The sequence below is a fragment of the Exophiala bonariae genome (assembly GCF_035927105.1).
Source record: "Exophiala bonariae strain CCFEE 5792 chromosome Unknown scaffold_10, whole genome shotgun sequence".
Lineage (NCBI taxonomy): Eukaryota > Fungi > Ascomycota > Eurotiomycetes > Chaetothyriales > Herpotrichiellaceae > Exophiala > Exophiala bonariae.
In genome coordinates this window covers 864,953-886,169 of record NW_027042485.1, presented here as the reverse complement: position 1 = coordinate 886,169, position 21,217 = coordinate 864,953, and the positions used below count along the sequence as shown (strand labels likewise).

At 49.6% G+C, this 21,217-nt stretch overlaps 6 protein-coding genes across 6 annotated transcripts; 3 read left to right on the top strand and 3 right to left on the bottom strand.

The window, feature by feature from the left end:
- Nucleotides 1–2,075: 2,075 nt before the first annotated feature.
- On the top strand, nt 2,076–3,155 carry LTR84_001595 (uncharacterized protein; the record flags this gene model as incomplete). Its single annotated transcript, XM_064845218.1, has 1 exon — nt 2,076–3,155. The coding sequence occupies one exon, from the start codon at nt 2,076–2,078 to the stop codon at nt 3,153–3,155; it is 1,080 nt and encodes a 359-aa protein (XP_064707476.1).
- A 781-nt stretch (nt 3,156–3,936) lies between these two features.
- On the bottom strand, nt 3,937–4,179 carry LTR84_001594 (uncharacterized protein; the record flags this gene model as incomplete). The annotated part of the gene is made up of 1 exon (XM_064845217.1): nt 3,937–4,179. The coding sequence occupies one exon, from the start codon at nt 4,177–4,179 to the stop codon at nt 3,937–3,939; it is 243 nt and encodes an 80-aa protein (XP_064707475.1).
- A 1,827-nt stretch (nt 4,180–6,006) lies between these two features.
- On the bottom strand, nt 6,007–7,687 carry LTR84_001593 (uncharacterized protein; the record flags this gene model as incomplete). The annotated part of the gene is made up of 2 exons (XM_064845216.1): nt 6,007–7,346; nt 7,402–7,687. The coding sequence occupies 2 exons, from the start codon at nt 7,685–7,687 to the stop codon at nt 6,007–6,009; spliced, it is 1,626 nt and encodes a 541-aa protein (XP_064707474.1).
- Nucleotides 7,688–8,702: 1,015 nt separating this feature from the next.
- On the top strand, nt 8,703–11,093 carry LTR84_001592 (uncharacterized protein; the record flags this gene model as incomplete). The annotated part of the gene is made up of 2 exons (XM_064845215.1): nt 8,703–8,781; nt 8,881–11,093. The coding sequence occupies 2 exons, from the start codon at nt 8,703–8,705 to the stop codon at nt 11,091–11,093; spliced, it is 2,292 nt and encodes a 763-aa protein (XP_064707473.1).
- A 1,987-nt stretch (nt 11,094–13,080) lies between these two features.
- On the bottom strand, nt 13,081–17,715 carry LTR84_001591 (uncharacterized protein; the record flags this gene model as incomplete). The annotated part of the gene is made up of 2 exons (XM_064845214.1): nt 13,081–13,258; nt 13,310–17,715. The coding sequence occupies 2 exons, from the start codon at nt 17,713–17,715 to the stop codon at nt 13,081–13,083; spliced, it is 4,584 nt and encodes a 1,527-aa protein (XP_064707472.1).
- Nucleotides 17,716–19,033: 1,318 nt separating this feature from the next.
- On the top strand, nt 19,034–21,138 carry RLI1 (Fe-S cluster-binding ribosome biosynthesis protein; the record flags this gene model as incomplete). The annotated part of the gene is made up of 6 exons (XM_064845213.1): nt 19,034–19,053; nt 19,111–19,135; nt 19,210–19,221; nt 19,277–19,679; nt 19,730–19,891; nt 19,943–21,138. 6 exons carry the CDS (start codon nt 19,034–19,036, stop codon nt 21,136–21,138), a joined length of 1,818 nt encoding a protein of 605 aa, XP_064707471.1.
- Between the last annotated feature and the right edge of the window lie 79 nt (nt 21,139–21,217).

Sequence of the window (21,217 nt, the reverse complement as noted above, 5' to 3'; positions counted from 1 at the left end):
CGAAGCAAAGGATGCCTTAACATGGAGCTTATCAATGAACCCATGGCGAAAGAAGGCTATCTCAACCTGATCTCATGCTCTCGCCCTCGTGCTTACAATGGCAGACATCTATCCATAGTTCTGATGTCTCTCCTCTGTTGTTGACCTCATGGGATGGAGACAGCGTGTGGGTCAGCCAAGTCCTCCACTGCAGACGATGTTGCATTTGCGCTCCTCGTTTAAACCCGACTGATCCGGCATGGTATGCGACAATCAGGGATCATGCGATATCAAGGGAAAGAAGTATCATACTACGGCACTGTTGAGGTGTGCAGTCATTTTCAAAGAGGAGCTGTCCGCGAGGTGATATGATAATGCTCAACCAATACTCGATCCTCTGTATGAAATGTCGTCCTTAATAGGGGAGTAGCTCCGGAGAAACTAATGCTCTATTCCGGAATAGGCCGTTCCGCTAGCCATGTTTCGAAAAGGGCAGGTGCGTAACAGCAAAAGTCCCCTGCTCTCTTTCTCCGCCAGCTATTGCCTGACTGAGCAGACTGCAAGTTTGCTGAAGCTGTTCTCCAGACACTTTTTGATCTTGTGACTTGATATCTTGGGCATAACTGCGAGATATGAAGTCCCAGCCACATTCTATAGCGCCTCATCCCAGCAATCATCTTTCTCTTCACGTTTCCAACACGGATACGAGAAACGACCAACTAACTGCTCATGCTTGCATGGGACTTTTCAAGCATTTCAGCTGCAGGCAGCGCCGAGCCGTCGCAACGAACACAACTGAATCCGACGGTGATCCTCACCGGTCACGCCTCTTCGATTAGCAACGCCAGAGCTTTTCGAAGTTTGTCCTCAATTTTGAAGCTGATCTTGAGCTTCAGTGTCAGTGTTCAGCCCTGTATTGTTACAGCCTCGAATAATCAATGCGTGGTGAGATACCCAGTTGCCCAGGAACTCAATGTTGGATCACCCTGCTTCCACGCGTTGGAATTTCCCCGGCAAGCTCTTCAAGCACAAGGCGGTTCCTACAACCCAAGTGCTGCTCCGGCTCACAACTATCCATTTGCCATCACCCAAGCTATAATGCGCGATGGTCAAACGGTAATTTGTATGAGAATGGTGACCCCTCACGTGTAACGCAATCATCCAAGGGTTGTACGAAGCAGGGAAGACCAAAGAAAACATTCTAAGCCCTCCTCTGCCTGGATTCTAAGTTCAGCGAAAGCGAAAGCCGCCCCCTTTCCCTCTTTTATGCTTCACTTACCTCCACGAGTCTTCCTTCGCTCAAGACAGCTATCGCCCGAAACCCTCCGTCCTTTCTAGCCTTACTCCAAAGCGACAGCTTCACCCGTGCTCCAGATGTATCCTCAGCCACATCGTGTTTGCGGTGGCCTTCTTTTGGTAATATTCCCGAGCCCCCTGCAACACGAGAGCGAGACGACCACGTGGACCATCTTATGACAACGAAAGGAAGTTATTCGCGTATCGCTCGCCTTGACCTGATATTCTAGGTTCATCAAAGTGTCCATGGGAGTGGTTCGGATGCCTGCAGGGCTCGGTCAGATCAATTTTAGGCAAGAGCAGCTATGACGGTCTGGTACTTCAGAACCGAGGACTCGTTTCACTATTTTCATTCCTGCTAATACACGACATCTTGTTGGCATCTAGGTTTTGCCCAGCCGAAGGGACCGAGTTCTAGGACACTGTATTAGATACAAAGTTCGGACCTAGCCCTGACTCCATGAGCGGTACAAGTGTCATTCAGCCGTACACGAGACTTTAGTGCCTTCCCCGCATTCAATACGAGCCTTGTTCAAAGTCACCAACAGGTGAGCTTCCCAAGAAAAAAAGTGTCCTCCAAAAATTATGGCCACGAGGATACAGACGAGCAATGGTCCGGTTGGAGGTAAATTCTCTCACGAGCTGCACTGGTAGAGGTAAGCAAATGCTGTCCTATTTAGGGGACGCGCCCTTTCCTCTGTCTCCCATCTCACCAACTTGCGAAAAGGTGAGTCTCTGTCGAGTACACACTCGAAAGTCACAATTGTCTGCTTCCAACAAAACAAATCAACTCAGAAACCATGCAGTGGCTCAGCAAGGGCCTTAGCCTGATCCTTCTGGGAGTCCCCAGTTTCGCCACAGGCTCAGGACATGGCAACCCTATCTACGTTTCAAATGGACAATCCATTCAATCCGCAATTGCTTCTGCACCTCCGGGTTCACAAATCATCGTCACAGCCGGCACGTACGCGGAACAGCTTACCATCAAGACTGATGGAATCACACTGGTCGGGCATGGAGCTATTCTGACCCCGCCGGCGTCACCTACCCAGAATGAATGCACAGGTCTGGCTGGACCAGACACGAATGCAGGAATCTGCATCGTGGGAAGCCAAGTCGCGCTGGCGGATTTTGTCGTAGAACACCGGAAAGTGATTTCGGTAGGCAGGAGGGTCAAGAATGTCGCAGTCACTGGGTTCGACGTGCGCGGGTTCTCCGGCCCGAGCATCACGGCCGTAGGCGGAGAGAATGTTGCCATCACTGGCAATCATCTGTTCGACGGTGCACAATATGGCGCTCTTTCCGTCGGGTCGTTAGGCTCGACGATCGACAACAATGCAATTGAGTCGACAGGCGATCTCAAGTTCATCGGCATCTGTATGGACGACAACCTTGGCGGGGGCGTTACCGTGAAGCAGAACACGATCCAAGGCTATGTGATCGCGCTCTGTATTCAAACCAACCACGCACAAGTCAGCAACAACGACGCCACCAACTGCTGTATTGGTGCGAGCCTGGATCCCAGCATCGACGGCATACAGCTCACCGCGAACCACTTCGGGCCAACAGATCCGCGTTGTGCGCAAGGCGACCCTCCCCCCGGCGCGTATGGTGTCTTGATCGCCGGATCCATAAATGCTGTGGTTAAGGGGAATGTCATCGAGGGTTTCACGGTAGCTGGCGGAGCTCCCGGAGCAGAGAGCGCGGCCATCGTCGTGCTAGATGATGTCTTCACTAACACTGGGGCGTTGGCCACTGATAACATCATAACGGGCAATGTTCTCAGGAATAACGACTATGATATAGCTGTGCTCACGAATGGCACGGGCAACGTAGTGCAGGGGAATGTCTGCACCACCCCTCCGGAACTATGTGGCTGAGAGGGGCTCTGGAGACCAACATGACGGATAACTCGCTCTCATGTGTCATTCTTCGTGTGGAGGATCCAAGAAAGCCTGCAAAAGCAACGCGGGAAGGGAAAGTGTTCTCTGGGCATTCTCGCCTTCTGTCTATTCCGTGATACTCATGTACATCGTCAATTCATGTCTCATTAATTAGTAAGCCAGACGCAAGCATGCCTTGCCATGCTTCCCAAAAAGCCAAGCTCATGTCTCTCCCTTCCACCACCGAGCCAATTGTCGTCATCAATTCGTTTGCTTTCGTATTCTTGGAGGAATGAAAGCACCAGTCGGGACGCAGCTTCCTCGACCATCGAGGCAGACACGTCGTGGACCCATGCAGGCTGTTGCTCTTCGAGCTCAGCTTGGTGACGCCTTGAGAACGTCGATTCTGCGGGTGTGCGGCGAAAGTCGATATCTTTTGGGGAAAAGAGGCTCCCGTCACGCCAGACCAGAGGATCATGAGAGTGGCGGTTGAGCTCTGTTGGCGGCCGTGCAGCGAACGTTAGAATTCGTTGTGAATCGTCGAGCAGACTCTGGTCGAAATGGTGGATCGGCTGCCGGGTGTTTCGTTCCCCACTGTCAATATCTGGTACACCCGTTTGTGGTGTTGCTCGGTAGTTACACGAAGCACACGCTGGTGCATGTTGGCACTGCTTTCTCTTGAACCCGGTAGATTATGAGTCGATCCGAACGTTGCATCTGGAGGTGTGTTCTGTCGTGCTTGTGTGGGTGAGCTGTGGGTGGTCTAACCAGTCTCCTCTCAGGCACTAGCAGCAGCATAATGGACCTTCGCGCCAGGCATACCCCGCGCAATGGTTTGGTACGTAGTAGTACCGGCAGTCGCTGTTACCGAGGCGTCGGCTACGGGAGGCTCTTCTTTGGCGTTCGCGGCCGTCAGGCGAACTCTCATTGTCGAGGGTTCATTGAAGAAATCGTCGTCGACGGGTCCTTGGTTCGAGGACAGGCCCGTGCTGAGTATTAGTCGGATTAGCTGTTTGTACATGGTGGTAGGTCTTGTGTGGTTGAGGATGGTTGTATGTTGGAGGCGAGGTATACCCAAACAGAGGTATATATGTATATGTAGACAGAGGAACTCACAAGACAAAGCCCAACAAATATGCAGCCATGGCTTCCTTAAGATATATATTTAAATTTCTTCGCCTCGGCTGGCAGAGCTTTGATAGTTCTGATCGGCAGTGGGAGGTGTCACTGGTGGTCCCGAGTCTGCTGATCAATTGAAACCCAGGGGGTGTGATAGGCCGTGGATGACGAAATCGTATACCTAAAAGCCACTTATCCGATGAGCTCGCTTAAGCTTGAGAGTACGCAAGACTGCTGGCGTGGCCTGGGCAGGATTTCCTCTTTCGTTCAAGAGCCAGTCCAGGGGAGATAGAGCGTCAAGTGTCGGGTTTGAAGATTGAAGGTTTGAGTCAGGGCTCGCAGACAGGTAAGTCTGAAGACGGTGTCACTACTGTCAGATGCAGCTCCAGGCGGACGAGTCACGACTATATATTCTCGATCCTTCAGAAACGGAAATCCGTCTGATGTGATGCGGCGGCCGTGTCCAGTCACCATCAGTGGGGTAAGCACAGGGTAGATGTAAGTAGGTATGGAACAAGGACTCGCTTGCAGTCCGTGGAGCTGTGCACCGTGGAGTGTCAAAGGCTCAAGAAGCGTATCACATCAGCCACTCATCCGTCAACTGGAAGGCCTACTTGGTAGCTGGGTATGCCTGATCGGGCCTTATTTGGAAAAAGCCCATATCCTCCTGGCTCCATCTTCAATCTGGGAGTTGTGGCTTGCATTATTCTGGCCATGTGCGACCTAGCCCAGCAATGTGGATGTTGGTTCGGTAACTCCTTTCGAATTTCTTGGGCCCTCGTGGCATCTGCTGGCTGAAGGCTGGGTCTCGACGCAAGCCACGATCGTCAATAATGTCGAGGCCCAGGGGCACGAAGAAGTCTTGGACAACCTTATCGGCTATCTAGACCTTCACGGTTTTGTGGCTAAGACAAGCCTCGTTTCTGACTCCAGGGAACAACGACAATTGAAGCATTGTTCCGATAACAATATTAATAGATACATGTCTCTATGCTTGACGGAGTTTGAGGCATGCCTCGTGTCAATAATCTGCAATACTGATAATCCATGTTTCACAATCTGGCCATAAGCGAACAAAGCCCGTTAGAGCCTATGGGTGCCTCGAGCACTCCTTTTTTAGGTACAAAACTAAGCTTCGATCCGGCCTAAGGAGCCTAACTCGCTTGGTACCCAGGTGTCTTGAATAGGCGGTCTCCACATAAAATGGCCATGTCAAGAGCTTCGTCCTGGGGCTCAGCTCACTCGTATTCATTCTGGCTAGACGCCGCCTTTTCGCAGGGGTTCAGTCGATCGAAAGACTATCAGCATGTTCTGATGTTTGACGTCTTCGAGGGTCAGAATCATCCTCGACACTCCTGATGTGTGATAATAATAATAATAATAATAATAATGAATAGAGGCATTTGTACTTCCTCAAGTAATTTCCACAACAAAGCAGTCTTGTTCGCACTTTCAAGTCAAGGAGGCCGCTGTCGGCCATCATGTCACCTCGTATCGACTTGTGAATCTATCGGACGTCTCGTGTTCCGCATGGGAATATATTGATTTCCTGGTTACACAGGCACAGCCAGAAAATCCTTGCGCAAGCGATTTCTGATGGATGGGATGGTAAGCAGTGGAATGTGCATTTCCGGGCAAACAGGTGATTTGAATGTTGTGGTTCCGCTCTCTGAAAGGTGGCTCTTAAATCATGATATTCATTTTTCTTTTCCTCTGGGGAGTAACGTGGCTAGACCACTTTCCACACAAACATGTTTCTGAGCAGATTCCTTGAGTTCCATATTTGATATGGCTGCGAACGACTAACTCCTGCTTCATTGTGGTCAGTCTCTTCCACAATATCACCTGCCAGCGATCTTTGCTCTGCAAGCAATATACTCTCTTGACGTCTCCCTTTCTCTCTCATCTTCTGTGCATTTGCCTCTATCTCACCCACTTTCCAACCTCGAGCAATCCACAAACACAGCCCTGCACCAATATACATGAAGGCTGTGAATATTTGAGGTGGTAAGTACACCCAGTGCTGAACACCCGTCCGGCGAAGTTCAAGGGCGATAGCTTCAGCACAAGTGGTAGGTGGAACCATGATTAGCCAAGTCCAACTCAATCCAGCAGGCAAATCACGAATGCCAATGATTTCCACTCCCACCGGGGCGATTGTAGCCCAGAATGTTCCCGCCACGGCACCTCCAACAATGGCAAAGAAACACAGCAAGCCCATGGGAGCGGCGACCAATTCTGCAGGAATCCAAAATGCCAAGCAGAAAATACCACATAAAAAGGTAAGAGAGGTGGCGAGATTCAAACGTCCCCATCTATCAGAACTCAATCCGATCAGAGGACGACCAAGCATCTGACCAGCATTGAGAACTGCTCCCAAAATACTGCCTTGATTGGCGGAAAGACCAATTGAGCGACCGTAAGCCGGGAGAGAAAAGAGAAGAATCACATAACCAAACATGGAGAAAATGGACCAACCCTGAATCATCAGAAACTCGGGACGACGCAATAATTTCCAGTCGAATGCTTTGTGACGAGCACCGGTCTGCTGGTTTCGATCGCGAATGAGGTTGGAGGCCGTGAGATTGACAGCGAAACTGCAGATGGCGAGAATTCGAAATGCCCATGGTAAACCCAAGTTTTCGATCATCGACTGAGTTGCGAGTGACCAAAGCAGGCCACCTGCACCCGATCCCGCTGCGCTTACACTGTTCGCTAGCGATCTTTTCTTGGTAAACCACTGAGGGATGATACCAACGGAGCCGACGAAAAGGAAACCCATGCCCCAGCCGAAGCAGATACCCTGGGACAAGACGAGTTGATACTTTTGAGTCGCAAAGCTAGCACCTATCAGAGAAAGGGTCTCGAAAAAGACACCCAAGTGAAGGCAGACTCTAGTGCCATAGAGGTGAATGACATGAGTTGCCAATGGGGCTATCATCATAGCCTGGGAGATTGACAAGCCCCCGATGAAGGCATAAGTCAGGGCAGATGTATTTGGAAAGTAGTTGTGGTTCAAATAATAAGCGAGGAAGACACCGTATGATGAATTGACACCCCAGGTATGAGCTATTTGATTTTAATTCGTTAGTTCCTCGATTGATATTGGTTGGAGTTGGAAGACGATCTGTAGAATCTCCAGGAGTCCAGATGTATGACCCCGGATCTCGGAGACCTTGACCGAAGCTCTCGAAACAGCAAAAGTTCCATGACGCACCATTAATGAAAGCATTGCAAACAACGCAAACCCAACCATAGCCGCCATCAGGAGGGGCGTCTTCTATCTTTGGCAATGAAACAGATGAAGGTGTTCGTTCAAGGTCGGCTTCAATATCCTTCTCAGAAGCGACATGTTGCCGGTGAGAACGAGGGCGAGAAGTTGTCGGGCTGATGGGAAGATTGTCCGTCATCTGGCATTCGCAATTGGCCAGTAATCAAAGGGTATAAGAAATGGATATATGAAGGACAACAACTGCAGCAAGCATGATATTTCAATGATACAGAAAAGAAGAGGAAGAAGATTCATCTTGTAGAATTGTAGGTCAAGGGCCGAGGGATCCCCATGAGTTGTGGAGAGTCAAGATTTGCATGTACGAAGTAGCACTGAATTGGTCATGGAGCAGGACAGACGATGATGCTGTTGGATGAAATAGTGTGGAGAAGATCTTAGCGATGGAATTTCGTAAGCATTCTCAGGTACGAGAGCATCAAGTTGTCGTCAAAAAGGCGGGCGGACATGTCCTTGGATACTTGAGGCACGCCCGTTGAGTCACACTCAGTGAACGTCTCGTACAAAGGGTGGGAGTAGCCCCAGAGATGCCGGTTTACCGGAGCAGGTGGCTTGGAGTGAAGGGTTGGCGGGATCAATCCCGAAGCTTCAATGGTCGGTACTGATGTTATATAGTAATATATAACAAAGTCGATGCTATGGTTAGTTCCTCACCTTTATTCATGTCGTACTAAATCCCTGCAACTGTATCCACAGGGGTGATATCGATTGACGAAGATGGCCCCAGAATGGGAGCGTGAGGGGAGGAAGGAGCGAGTGGAGGGACAATGACGGTCCATGGTCGTGGTTGCCGCGCAACCACCTTCCGCCCAAACAAAAAGTTGCCCGGCTTGCCAGTGCGTTGACGGACTGCATCTGCCTGCGCGCCTCACCTTCACCACTACGGATTACACGAGATCAAGGCACAGGACATTGCCATCATTCAGCTTACCGTCATCATTGTCATATCTATCATCATCAACATTCCATCGATCTTTCGTAGGAATCAAACTTAATCACCATCTCTTTCAATACCATCTCCAACACCGTCTCCATCTTCGATTTTCCTTCGGTGTGTCTGAAATATACAGCCGCCTCATGCATATGCATTGAGAAGCGAGCATCCATTCAAATCTCAACTGCCATATCCTCTCACCATGTTTCACAAGAGATCCAGTCTGGGAGCCAGAAAGGTCTCTCCGCCTCAACCAACATGTATGACTGATGAACAGAAATGTAAGTCGACCTCAGTCTCAACCTCTCTCAACCCCAATCAAACCGCCATGCCCCCACGAAGTCCCCCCTTCAGCTCAAAGTACTCACATACCTTTTCAGCTTCCTATCTTGACAATTTACGAAACAATCGCCCTGCTAGACCTACTGGCTCACGCCCACCACCATTTGCCTCTAGACATCATGCTTCCTTGTCCTCACAATCCAGCCTGCCCCGTTCTGATTCAGCTCCTACTGTTGGTAGCCATAACTATGATCCCACAAATTCACCCTTCTCTCCTGATCAAGGTCCACCTCAAATGCAAAAATCGGTCTCTTTTTCCACTACCTCCACCAAAGGTCGACCTTTGGCTCAACCCTCAGTCGGAGAACGACCTGTTGTTCGAGGGAGAAAGGTATCGCCAACTGCAATCGTCCAACTTCCTCACACATCCTTGGACCAAGACTATGTAGAGTCCACGACACGTCAATTGGAAAAAGAGGAGGCCCAAAAACTCAGACTAGCCTTGGAGAACATCGATCAGAAAGATGATGAACAGAGAATTTATTCTGCTGCTCAAGAGGAGGCTGCTGATCTGGTCTGGAAGCACCGAAACCCCAAAGCCGCGGAAGACGAAAAGATCGCCCCTTACACGAACCCAGATCTCAAGAAGAAAGACAGAAGAAAGAGTAGTGGCCAGCGCCAGCCTAGTGGATCACGAAAAGTTTCTTTCCCTTCCTCCAAGGACCAGATATATGAGGAGCCGATTCAAAAACAAGCCCCCCTTGAGGAACCAGTCAAGACACCCAACCCAGAGTTACCTCTAAGAATCAAATCAACAAACACCTTACCTTGGCTGAGAAAGAGGATCTCTGGAAAGACCGAGCCATCTCCGATCCAAGATTCCCAAAAGTACAACTTGTTCGAGATGCACAGAAATCCCAGAATTCAATCCAACAATGCCGAGTATACTGCAAATACACCTCCTCATTCAGCCCCTATCGATGTCATCCAAGAGGTTGATACGCCCAAATCTACCACATCCTTGGAGATTAGGAGTGAGGACATTCGGGCAGCTACCAGCATGAAACGAAAAGACCGAAGTCCCAATTTGCCCACACCAACAGCTGTCAGTGATCGACTCGGTCGACCAATAGTCAGCTTCGACAAATCTTGGAAACCTCCTTCTGAATCCCCCAGGACTAGCCAAGATCTCGAACGCCCGGTGATCAAGATGACCGAATCTCCTTCAACAATGGGCCCTGGTGGCAGACCACTACCAAAACCGCTGCCTGCGATGCCCGAAGTCACAGTGTCTGCCCCTGCTGTTCCGACCATCAACCTTCCCAATCCTGATATTGCCCCACGACCCGAGATATCCATTCCAGATGTGACCCTGTCAAGCCCAGACGTGCCGACGATATGCGTCTCAAACGATGCCCCTGATGTCCCAACCATTAATGTCCAGTCTGAAGGCAATCACTCCTCGAGGCCGTTGCCCAGTATCAACGCTTTGGGAGGAGTCGAGCAACCCTCCAGGCCACTGCCGAGACATTCAGCGACAGTCCCAATCCCATCTCATCTTCACAAGGCACCGTCAAATCGTGTTCCCTGGCTGAACAAAACATCGATACCAACAGTTTCCTGCTCCAGTTGTTCCCTACCCATATCAGGGCGTATCGTAACTGCTTCAGGATCTTCTGCTTCAGGTCCCAAGGCAAGATTTCATCCTGAATGTTTCAGTTGCTACCACTGTTCCACACCTCTGGAGTGTGTTTCTTTTTATCCCGAGCCCGATAACAAGCGCACAGAGAGATTGGAGAATGAAGGGGCTGATTCTGACTCACTGAACGGAGTCAACGATCCTCTCAGGTTCTATTGCCATTTGGATTACCACGAATTTTTCTCCCCACGTTGTCGGTCATGCAAGACACCAATCGAGGGCGAGGTGATTATTGCAGCTGGAGCAGAATGGCACGTCGGACATTTCTTCTGCGCCGAATGTGGTGATCCATTTGATTCCAACACTCCTTTTGTGGAGCGTGACAACTATGCATATTGCGTCCGATGCCATACTAAACGCACTTCAGCACGATGTCGACAATGCAAAACTCAGATCCTGGATGAGTTGACGGTGGAGGCACTAGGTGGTAAATATCACGAGCAATGTTTCGTATGCTCCGAGTGTGAAGGCGGATTTGGAGATGAAGGACGATTCTTTGTGCGTAATGTCGAGGTTGAACCAACCGAAAAGGAGAAAAGGAGAGGTATTACCAGAAAAATGGAAGAGCGCCCTGTTTGTGGCCCTTGTGAGGAGATGAGGCTCAAAGCTTGATGTGGTGTGAAGTGATAATCTTTTGCAGAGTCATGTACCAGGACGTGGGAAGGAATGGCGTTGGTATGGCAAGTTGGATTGGGTTGAAACACAATTACAATTTCATGGCGTTGGTATCAAGTTGTAGCTTACTTTACTCCTGACAGCATTTGCATGGGAAGCAGCAAAGAAACGATATTCTCACCTATCCATGGAGCAGGCATTCCATTCTGTTTGTCTGCGTCATACCAGCGGTCCAACCAAGAACCTAAGTTGTGATACCCAGCTAAATGTCCCGACAGAGGAAGCGACACAGCATGTCCATACCCTATTCCACATCCCAGTCTATCGTAGCTATTCTCTCTCCATTCAGTGCAGACGGTCTGGACTATCTTCTTGCACAGTCCGTCCGACTCTTGTTCTGGATTTCTGAACCGAACTCCCCACCCAGCAGAGAGCCACGCCCTCCGGAGTTGAACGTCTCTCTGCGCCTGTGTATATATATCTTCATCCATCCATTAATGTGCTCGCTGTGGTATTGTGGATGTAGGGGGGGTGATGTGCGGCGAATGGGTAGGTAGGTCGGTCGATGAGTTCGATTTGTTTCCGGAGCATGTTTTTTTTCGGTGAGCGATGATGGATGATTGCTTGATTGTCTTGTTGGCAAACTCGGCGAAGGTATGACTTGCACACAGAGACGCAAAGTTGAGTTTGGTATTGGTTGGGACTTCGCTTAGAAGAAGAGTCGCTGACTACAGACAGTGCGAAGGACGAGTTCAACTGATAACTAATAGTATTAGGTAGTTAGATAGTTACTACTAATTTTGGTTGGAATTGCTCTCCACCGACTGTGCTAGGTAGGTATCAGGTTTTAGGTGTCTCTGTCTGTGTCTTCTTTCTCTCGCTGCCACATGTCTGCCATCCGCCATCTTGGTCAGAAAGTTCGCTCTGCAAGCTCTCTCTCGTGTGGGATGAGGGCCAATCTCTCAGTCTCTCCTCTCTGAACGCTGCTCCTGAAGTTCGACACACCACAGAAAACTCAACCCAACCTTGGCTTGACCACAGTGTAAAACCCCCCAGATGACACTTTTCGGACAGCAACGAAGAATGGTGAATCTCATCAAGTCAAGTCCAAGTCCAAGTCCAAGCCAATGCCCAAAACGACCAGTCATGAATGTTGTGTTGACATTGAAACATCCCCTCTAGATAGAGTAAACCACATATTATCCATCAGCCTATCGCGTGTCCATCTAGTCATTGAGTAACAGCGTCAATAACCATGACTTTTTTGTGTGCGTGTCGGAATCATAAGAGTAAGAAAAGGGGGAAATAGAAGTGAAATCGATGTTAGAACTCGTTCGAACAATAAACATCCCCATACGCCATGAAAGATGAGTAGCCTCTCAATTCTCAACGACTCCACTCGCTGAAAGTGGATTGATTGCGTTTCGCCTGGGAGAAAAGAGCATGAAGCACACCCAAACTTTTCGCCGTGTCCAACCCGAACCGTCCCTGGGGAGCCTTCTGGACTCCGGCTGATGGACTCCGATATCGCTCGTTGTGACTTCCCCTTTTTGAGCCCAAAACGTGATCAGCCGGTACAGTACGCCTTTGCTCTTTGCTGGAAGCTTGTTTCAGTTAGCCTCGTCACTGCACCAAGAACGAGGGTGAAAGAAGAATAATTCCAACCCCAGCCTCCAACTCCGAAGCCCGATTTTGTGTGATATCATTTCCTTTTTCTCCTTTAAAATGCATAGAAGTCGCTAAATTTTGGCATATGTAGTCTTTTGCTTTGCTGTGGTTGATAGCCGTGAAGGCTTGCATACCAAGTCGAAGGGATGCATGGTTTCATTTTCCCCGAAGAATATGCCCGCATAATATGATCTCTAAATGTAAAACAGTAATGAATGAATAACGTCCAAGCACATAACACATCGTCCTTGAGGGCTGGATATGCCATCTGGCATTGGTAGAAAAGGTGCAAGTCATGGTGAGCATTCCATCAAACCTAATGTGGTGGTGAGGTGCGGTAAGATCCATTGGCTCGACCATCAACATTACTGGAGTCATCATTTGGTGAACCTTCGCCTGCAAGCTTCTTGTCAGAAGCCACAATTTTGCCATGGATATTTTGAAGCTCAGAACCCCGAATGCCCTTGTTTGGCCAATAGGTTGCAGCATAATCCCTATCATAACATGTTAGTGCCTAAATACAAGGGAAACCATCAATCACTTACCAGAACCGCTTCTCAACTGATTCATGGTTGTCATCAAGGTCTGCAACTTGATCAGTGATGAAGTTACCGATTTGTTTGAGCAACGCTCGAAGCTCATTCGCTCTCTGTTGCCCGTCAGGAATGGCGCCCTTGGTGGTGGCCTTGATCTTTTTCAAGCTTTCACGGACAGGCTTGAACAGCATAACCATGAGCGGATCAACATCAGTCGAGCTACCATTTGGTGCACCCTCACTTCGCCGAAGGTCACTCCCGTGTCGATGATGAGAACCTTCATGATCACGATGCTTCTTGTCCCTATGATCTCTGTTCTCATTTTCACGGTCTTTGTGGTTGTGGCGGAATTCCGACTTTGGTGTCCCATATCTTTCGGTGCTATCCCTGTGTGGCTGGCTAGCAGGTCGTCTGTGTTTGTCAGATTCGCGATGTGCTTTGCGAGCCGATCCAGTGACCGGAGAATCACTATGTCTGGGTTTATCCAGTTTCTTATTGTTCCGATGATGATTCTCAACCGCTCGCTTGGCAACAGGATCATTGCCAACACTGCTCTTCAACACGGATAAAAGATAATCTGCTCTTCGGACAAGATGAACTGCACCGGGAGATTTGGCATTTTTGGCGTCGAGTTTCTCGCGTTCTGCCTTTTTGTCCACACGATGCTCTTCCAAAAAGAACCTGTCATGAAGACCAAGATCAGGGTCGTCGCGAATTTTCTCCCATGCACCGTAGCCGTGACGAGTTATCCCAACGCAGAGCATGCCATCCTCTCGAGCACCCCAAGGACAACTGTAACCCGCATTTTTGGTTGCGTCCGGGATGCGGAATGATTTGAAATCGGCATCCTTGGTGGTAACTTCTTTCAACAGGCGCATCTCGCCAGGGCGGTCGAGGATGGTTTCGGCGTTGATGCGTTTGACTCCATGGAGTTCAAACAAGACAGCTTTCTTGTCTTTCTTGGTAATGGGACGACTAGAATTGCGTTCCAGCTCTGCCATTCGGACCTGCTCTTCTTTGAAGAGTTGTTCCGATTTGTCCCAGACCTCTTGCATCGCAGCTTTGACGACATTGATATCCCTACCCTTGAGTCGAGCTTCTGTGAGGAACTCTTCTTGTCGATCATCGATTGAGCCATAACGGAGGTGACCCTTGATGAGATAACGATACTCTCTTTCACTCAATGGGCGTGATGGGTCAGATTTAGGGCCTTCGTCAGATTCGCTGTCAGATTCGACATCTTTCTGTCGCTGTTCCTGTCGTCTGGCTTTCCGAGCTTCGCGATCCTCGGTATTCTGGTTTCGAACTCGAGGTTTGTTCTGCTCGATGACTTCAGCTAGATATTTCTCGTCGGCTTTTCGCTGTTCTTCTGCTTTGATACCATCTAGCTGGTCTTTAGGAATAATATCATCCCAAGACAGTTCATCCACTTTCACATCGACAAAGTCAAAACTTTTCAGGAATTCCTCACCACCATCGGCCTCGGTGTTATCGGGTTGCTCGACCTTGTAGTCCTCAGCATTGTTCAACATTGCATCGAGATCGAGCTCTTCGAGCTTTTTCTGATTGTCTGTTTGCTCAAACATCTTTTGGCCGCGCTTCTTCAAGATTCTTGAAATCTCGCTTGATGAGCCAGGCTCACCGACGAGGGCACTACGCCTCGCTTGGGTCTCTTTGTCGGTGACCCCGCGCTGGATAGTGAGAAACTCCAACATCAACTTGTTTCTTGCTCGTTCTAATATTTCTTCCTCAACGGTCTCCTTGGACACTAGACGATACACGCTGACTGGCTTGACCTGTCCAATTCTGTGAGCACGAGCCATTGCCTGAAGATCAGCCTGAGGATTCCAATCGGAGTCGAAGATGATAACAGTATCAGCCGTCATAAGGTTGATGCCCAATCCACCAGCACGAGTTGAGAGAAGAAAGCAGAAATCGGAACTGTCCGGTGCATTGAAATGGTCAATGGCAATGCGACGCGGGGCAGCAGCAATGGTACCATCCAATCGCTGATAAGCATGACCACGGTAATCCATGTAGTCACCGAGAATGTCCAACATTTTGACCATCTGACTGAAGATGAGGACACGATGACCGTCACGCTTGAGCTTGGTCAAGAGTTGGTCAAGCAGCATCATCTTACCACTGCTCGTGACAAGCGCCCGCAGTACTTCCTCACGTCGGGCACCATCAGGCACAAGACGATCTTCAGCACTGGGAAACATGAAAGGGTGGTTGCTTGCTTTCTTGAGTTCCATCATGATGTTGAGAAGAGACTGTTTCTGGCCTCTTGCGCCTTGGTTCAGAGCCGCATAATTCTTGGTGAGAATATTCTTGTAATACTCCAATTGTATGTCGGAGAGCTCGACTCGGATGATCTTCTCAGTTTTTGGTGGCAGGTCCTTTTCGACCTTCTGTTTTGTCCTACGCAGCATGTATGGCTTGATGTCTTCTGTCAGTTGAGCGATCTTGGCGCTAGCTTCTTCAGTCGTCAAGTCCATGTTCTCATCAATGTTGACAACACCAGGCTTCAAGAAGTCGAAAAGAGCCGAGAGTTCGCCCAAGTTGTTTTGAACAGGGGTTCCAGTGATCAAAAGCCGAGCAGGAGCTTTGAACTCTCGGAGTTTGTCATAAAGTTGAGAGTCTCGGTTCTTGAGGCGATGTGCTTCATCTACAGCCATGAATTGCCATTTGATCTGATTCAAGAAGACGGAGTCTTGAAGCACGTACTCATAAGTAGTGAGGAGAACGTGGAACCGAGGATGACGCAAACTGCCATCGGGAAGCAGTTCGTACTCTTTGATGATGTTGCGAGCAGTCGAATTTCCGTTGTAGATGACATAGTTCATGTCAGGAGCCCAAAAGTCAAATGTGTCAGCCCAAGCCGGCATGGTGGAAAGAGGGACGGCAACGAGAAATGGACCCTGTTGGCCACGATTGTTCTTCAACCAACTCAGAAATGCAACTGTTTGGACAGTCTTGCCGAGACCCATCTCATCAGCGAGTACCACGTTCTTGGCTTTGACCCAGTTATAGGCAAGGAAGTTCAATCCAGTCAATTGAAAGTCCCTCAGGGTGCCGTTCTGGATGTATGAGGGTTGTTCACGGACAGGTTGGAATGATGATCGAGTTGCAAGACTTGTTTCGGTGGCATTAGACTTGAACTCTTCCCGTTGACGATTGATGTAACGATCTATCTCATTTTGAGCGATCTGAGAGACGAGATTTGAGGGCTCCCAGGTAGCGTGGTCATAGAACAGACCTTTCCACTTGACATAATACTCGGTGCCTTCATCACCGGCACGATCACCAATGACTCGCTCCACCTTTTTGTAGTCGTCGATGGTGTCGTTGTATTGCTCACGGTCGAGGATCCACTTTTCTCTGTCTTCGATGGCAATGCCAGGACCATTGAGGATGCGAATGTCTTCCATCAAGGTCTTTCGGATGTAGTTATCGAGACGACGGAGACTTTTGACGCCAGCTAGGGAATCAAGACTCTCCCATGTAGCATGGTAGTATGCCTTTTGCTGCCACTTGATCAGGAATTCATAATCCTCTTTTGCCTGTGAAGGGGTGGTGACATCCGCCTTTAGCCGATGATTGAGGACGATGTCGATGGCGGGAGAGTTGTCCTCGACTCCATTGGCGTAGTAGTTGGGGGTCAAGACATCGGGATCGTCCTCAACAAACATTTCGTCGTCGTCGTCTTCATTGTAGTTGGAAACTTTGCCCGCCCTACGGGTAGAAAAGCGAATTTCGGCATGTGCAGGCGTCAGGCTCTCGGCAGACTGGAGCAACCTTCGACGTTGTTTCTTGGAAAGTTTTGCGCGACGGCCACCATAAGCGTCGGAGTCATCGTCGGAGTCGGTAGGAGATTCGACAATGGGAGTGTGGTGGTTGGAGGAACGCTGAGAAGGACCAGCCCTCAGGCGTTTGCGAGGACGGGGGGCGATGTCTGAATCCGAGTCTTGCTCTCCTGAAGATTCAGCTAGATTGGCGGTGGGTCGAGCACGACCACTCCGTCTTAAGCCATACATCTCGGGGTTCGTCCGCATGTAGTCATCTTCGTCGACAGGATGTGTCTTTCTCTTGGCAGGTCTTATGGATTCGTCGGAAGAAGAGTCATGGTCCTCGGGCTCGGACTTTGCTTCATGGAGCTGAGTTGACATATCCATCTCGAAATCGGCATCAGCATCAGCTTCGGGTTCGGTGGAGCTCGAATTGTGATGATCACTTGGATGATGGTCATCGTCGGCTTGAATGGAAGGCGGCGAGGCTACGGCAGCGACAGGTTCGGCGGGATCCGACAGCTCGCTCTCACTGTCAGAGAACTTGTGGCCATTCTCGTAGGGAGACATGGGGTCTTCCGAATGTCTAGGAATGGTCTCCGAGGAAGTAGCAGGCTCAACCATGGAGGGAGGGGAGGGTTGGGCGACTATAGTAGAGGCTGTCAGACAGTCGTCAGCATGGTTGGGCAGCAGGAGACAGGCGGAGTCAAAAGCGCGTGAAAATTGAGACAAAAGGAAGTCTTGCGACTCTGGAATGAAGAGACAAGGGTGCAGAAAGGGCGTCTGAGATGGCAGGTATGATATATATGATAGAATTGATGATTTGGGGTGACGACGAGATGAGATGGTGTGAGACGTCGGGTGCAGAAGTTTTGGCCCGGCGAGAAATGTAAGGCAGCCACGGAAGGGGTACAGGTATCAACCACGATCAAGTATGCGTCTTGGTTCGTCCACAACTGGGAGCAGGAAGGTGAATGGCGCATTCGAGGTCGAGTAGCAGAGCTCGAGATGGAAAATCGAGGCGCCAAAAGTGAGCAGCGGGCGGAAGCGAGGTAGAGAGACGGCGAGAGAAACGAGGTGGTAGAGAAAGACTTACATTCCATCCGAAGGGTTGGAGCCCTCTCACCCGAGGCACAGGAAGGCGTAGAACAAGATGAGCGTGAGTAATGAGGTTATTGAGACGTATCTCGAAACCCACGAAGATGGGTGGTGGTGGGTATTTGGTGATGGCAGTGGGTGGTATGGGTAAGGGTATGGGTAATATTCTGGAGGAGGAAGAAAGACAAGGCTCAAGGCTTGCGAGTTGGAGACGAAAGCCAAAAGCCGAAAGGCTAAACCCGCCGCTTTTCTGCCGGACTTTCGGGCGGTAAGGTGACAGTTGCCAGCGAGCGCAGCCAAACGCCAAGTTGCCCTACTCAGAGGTCCTCACTGCTGCTATTCACACAAACTCGGGTCAGGCACCAACCCCCGTCACTTAACCCACTGAATCAGTTAGACCCCCTAAGCTGGCCACTATACATCTATTAGCATCGACAATTGCTCAATAGGCAACTCAGGCGCCCCTTTCCCACCAATAACGAGTCGGTCATTTGTCGCTATTCGCTGTCATTGTGGCTGCAACTTTATTCAAGAGTCATCAATATGGAAATTCACAACCCACACAATTGATGATCCCACCCCGCCTGCCCTCATTCACCGCAGTCTCTTCTCTGTCTACAATTGTTTTCTTTCTTCTCCTTCACAGCAAAGTCTTCCTTATTCTCTTTCTCAGTGGCTTGGACTCTGACAATTCAACCCTGTTGTGACTGTTCGCCTGTTCGCGCACTCAAGGGTCTGAACCACCACCACCATTCAAACCAAGATCTCCCACTTTTCGGTAGCCTCACCCGCCTGACCCACGCGAATTTTGTTCCTCTACCTACGCAAACCCACCACCGCAACCATGTCGGACAAGTTGACTAGGTAATTGCGTCGACTTGATTCCTCTGCTATTGTCCACTGGGCTAATCCCCTCTCCAGAATTGCTATTGTCAACAGTGACAAGGTTCGTTTTTTTTCGATCCAAAACACGCACCATTACCCCGCCATGAACTAATATACCAATTCTCCATTCAACAGTGCAAACCAAAGGTAATATGACGTCCCTTGTTCAGAGACGATCGATAAATTAACAAAAATCTTGTAGAAATGTCGGCAAGAATGCAAAAAGTCCTGCCCCGTTGTCCGTACCGGCAAGCTGTGCATCGAAGTCACTCCCGAGTCCAAAATTGCATATATCTCGGAACGTCTGTGTATCGGTTGCGGTATCTGCCCCAAGAAATGTCCCTTCGGCGCCATTCACATCATCAATCTTCCAACCAATCTCGAAACCCAGGTCACCCATCGTTATTCGGCAAACAGTTTCAAGTTGCACAGATTGCCCATGCCACGACCCGGCCAAGTTCTGGGTTTGGTTGGAACAAACGGAATCGGCAAAAGTACAGCCTTGAAGATTCTCAGTGGTAAACTCAAGCCAAATTTGGGAAGATACGACAGTCCGCCTGACTGGGAGGAGATCCTTCGCTATTTCCGTGGTTCAGAACTGCAGAGTATGTTTCTCCTGGTCTGGTCCTGATACTGGAGGACTAACCCATTTCAGATTACTTCACAAAGGTACTCGAAGATGACCTCAAGGCCATCGTCAAGCCACAGTATGTCGACCAACTTCCCCGAGCCATCAAAGGCCCCGTCAAGACCGTCCGACCCCTCATCGAAGCAAAATCAGAACTTGGTAACATGGAACATATCATGGATGTCCTTGGTAGGTCTATCATCCGAGAACCATGTCAAACACAATGCTGACTGAGGGCAGAACTCAGAAATGTCGCTGATCGTGAGATTGGTCTCTTGTCTGGTGGTGAATTGCAAAGATTTGCTATTGCCTTGGTGGCAGTCCAAAAGGCCGATGTTTACATGTTCGACGAACCTTCCTCTTATCTCGATGTCAAGCAGCGTCTCAGTGCCGCAAAGACCATTCGAGAACTCCTCCGTCCAGACGACTATGTCATCGTTGTAGAGCATGACTTGTCCGTCCTCGATTATCTTTCCGACTTCATTTGTGTGCTTTACGGTAGACCCGCCGTCTATGGTGTCGTCACCCTTCCAGCCTCAGTCCGTGAAGGCATCAATATCTTCCTTGATGGCAACATACCCACTGAGAATCTTCGCTTCCGTGAGGAAAGCTTGACTTTCCGTATTGCCGAGGCTGGTGAAGACTACATGGTCGACAAGGCTCGTGGTTTCCAGTATCCTGCGATGAAGAAGACTCTTGGCGGCTTTCATCTGAACATTGAATCCGGTTCCTTCACCGACTCGGAGATCATTGTTATGATGGGTGAGAACGGTACTGGCAAGACCACGTTCTGCAAATTGCTCGCTGGACAAGAGAAGCCGGACGAAGATTCCAAGAAAGTTCCCGCAATGAACATCTCTATGAAGCCACAAAAGATCACCCCCAAATTCCAGGGTACTGTTCGTCAACTCTTCTTCAAGAGAATCAAGGCTTCCTTCCTCAGCCCTCAATTCCAGACCGATGTTTACAAACCTCTCAAGATCGACGACTTCATTGATCAAGAGGTGCAGAACTTGTCCGGTGGTGAATTGCAACGTGTCGCTATCGTCTTGGCACTTGGCTTGCCCGCAGACATCTATCTCATTGACGAGCCATCCGCCTACCTCGACTCGGAGCAGCGTATCATTGCTGCTCGTGTAATCAAGCGCTTCATCATGCACAGCAAGAAGACGGCTTTCATCGTCGAGCACGATTTCATCATGGCCACATACCTGGCTGATCGTGTCATTGTCTTTGATGGCCAACCATCCGTCAATGCCCGCGCCAACACCCCGGAGTCCCTCTTGACCGGTTGCAACAAGTTCTTGAAGAATCTTGATGTCACTTTCCGTCGCGATCCAAATTCTTACCGTCCACGAATCAACAAATACCAGTCTCAAATGGACCAGGAACAGAAGCTCGCTGGCAATTTCTTCTTCTTAGAAGAAGAAAGTTAAGATGTCCCTGTCCTATTCTTTACGAAGGGCATCTATCGAAAGAAGAAATCCCCTCATCAACAACGGAATGACCGCGACA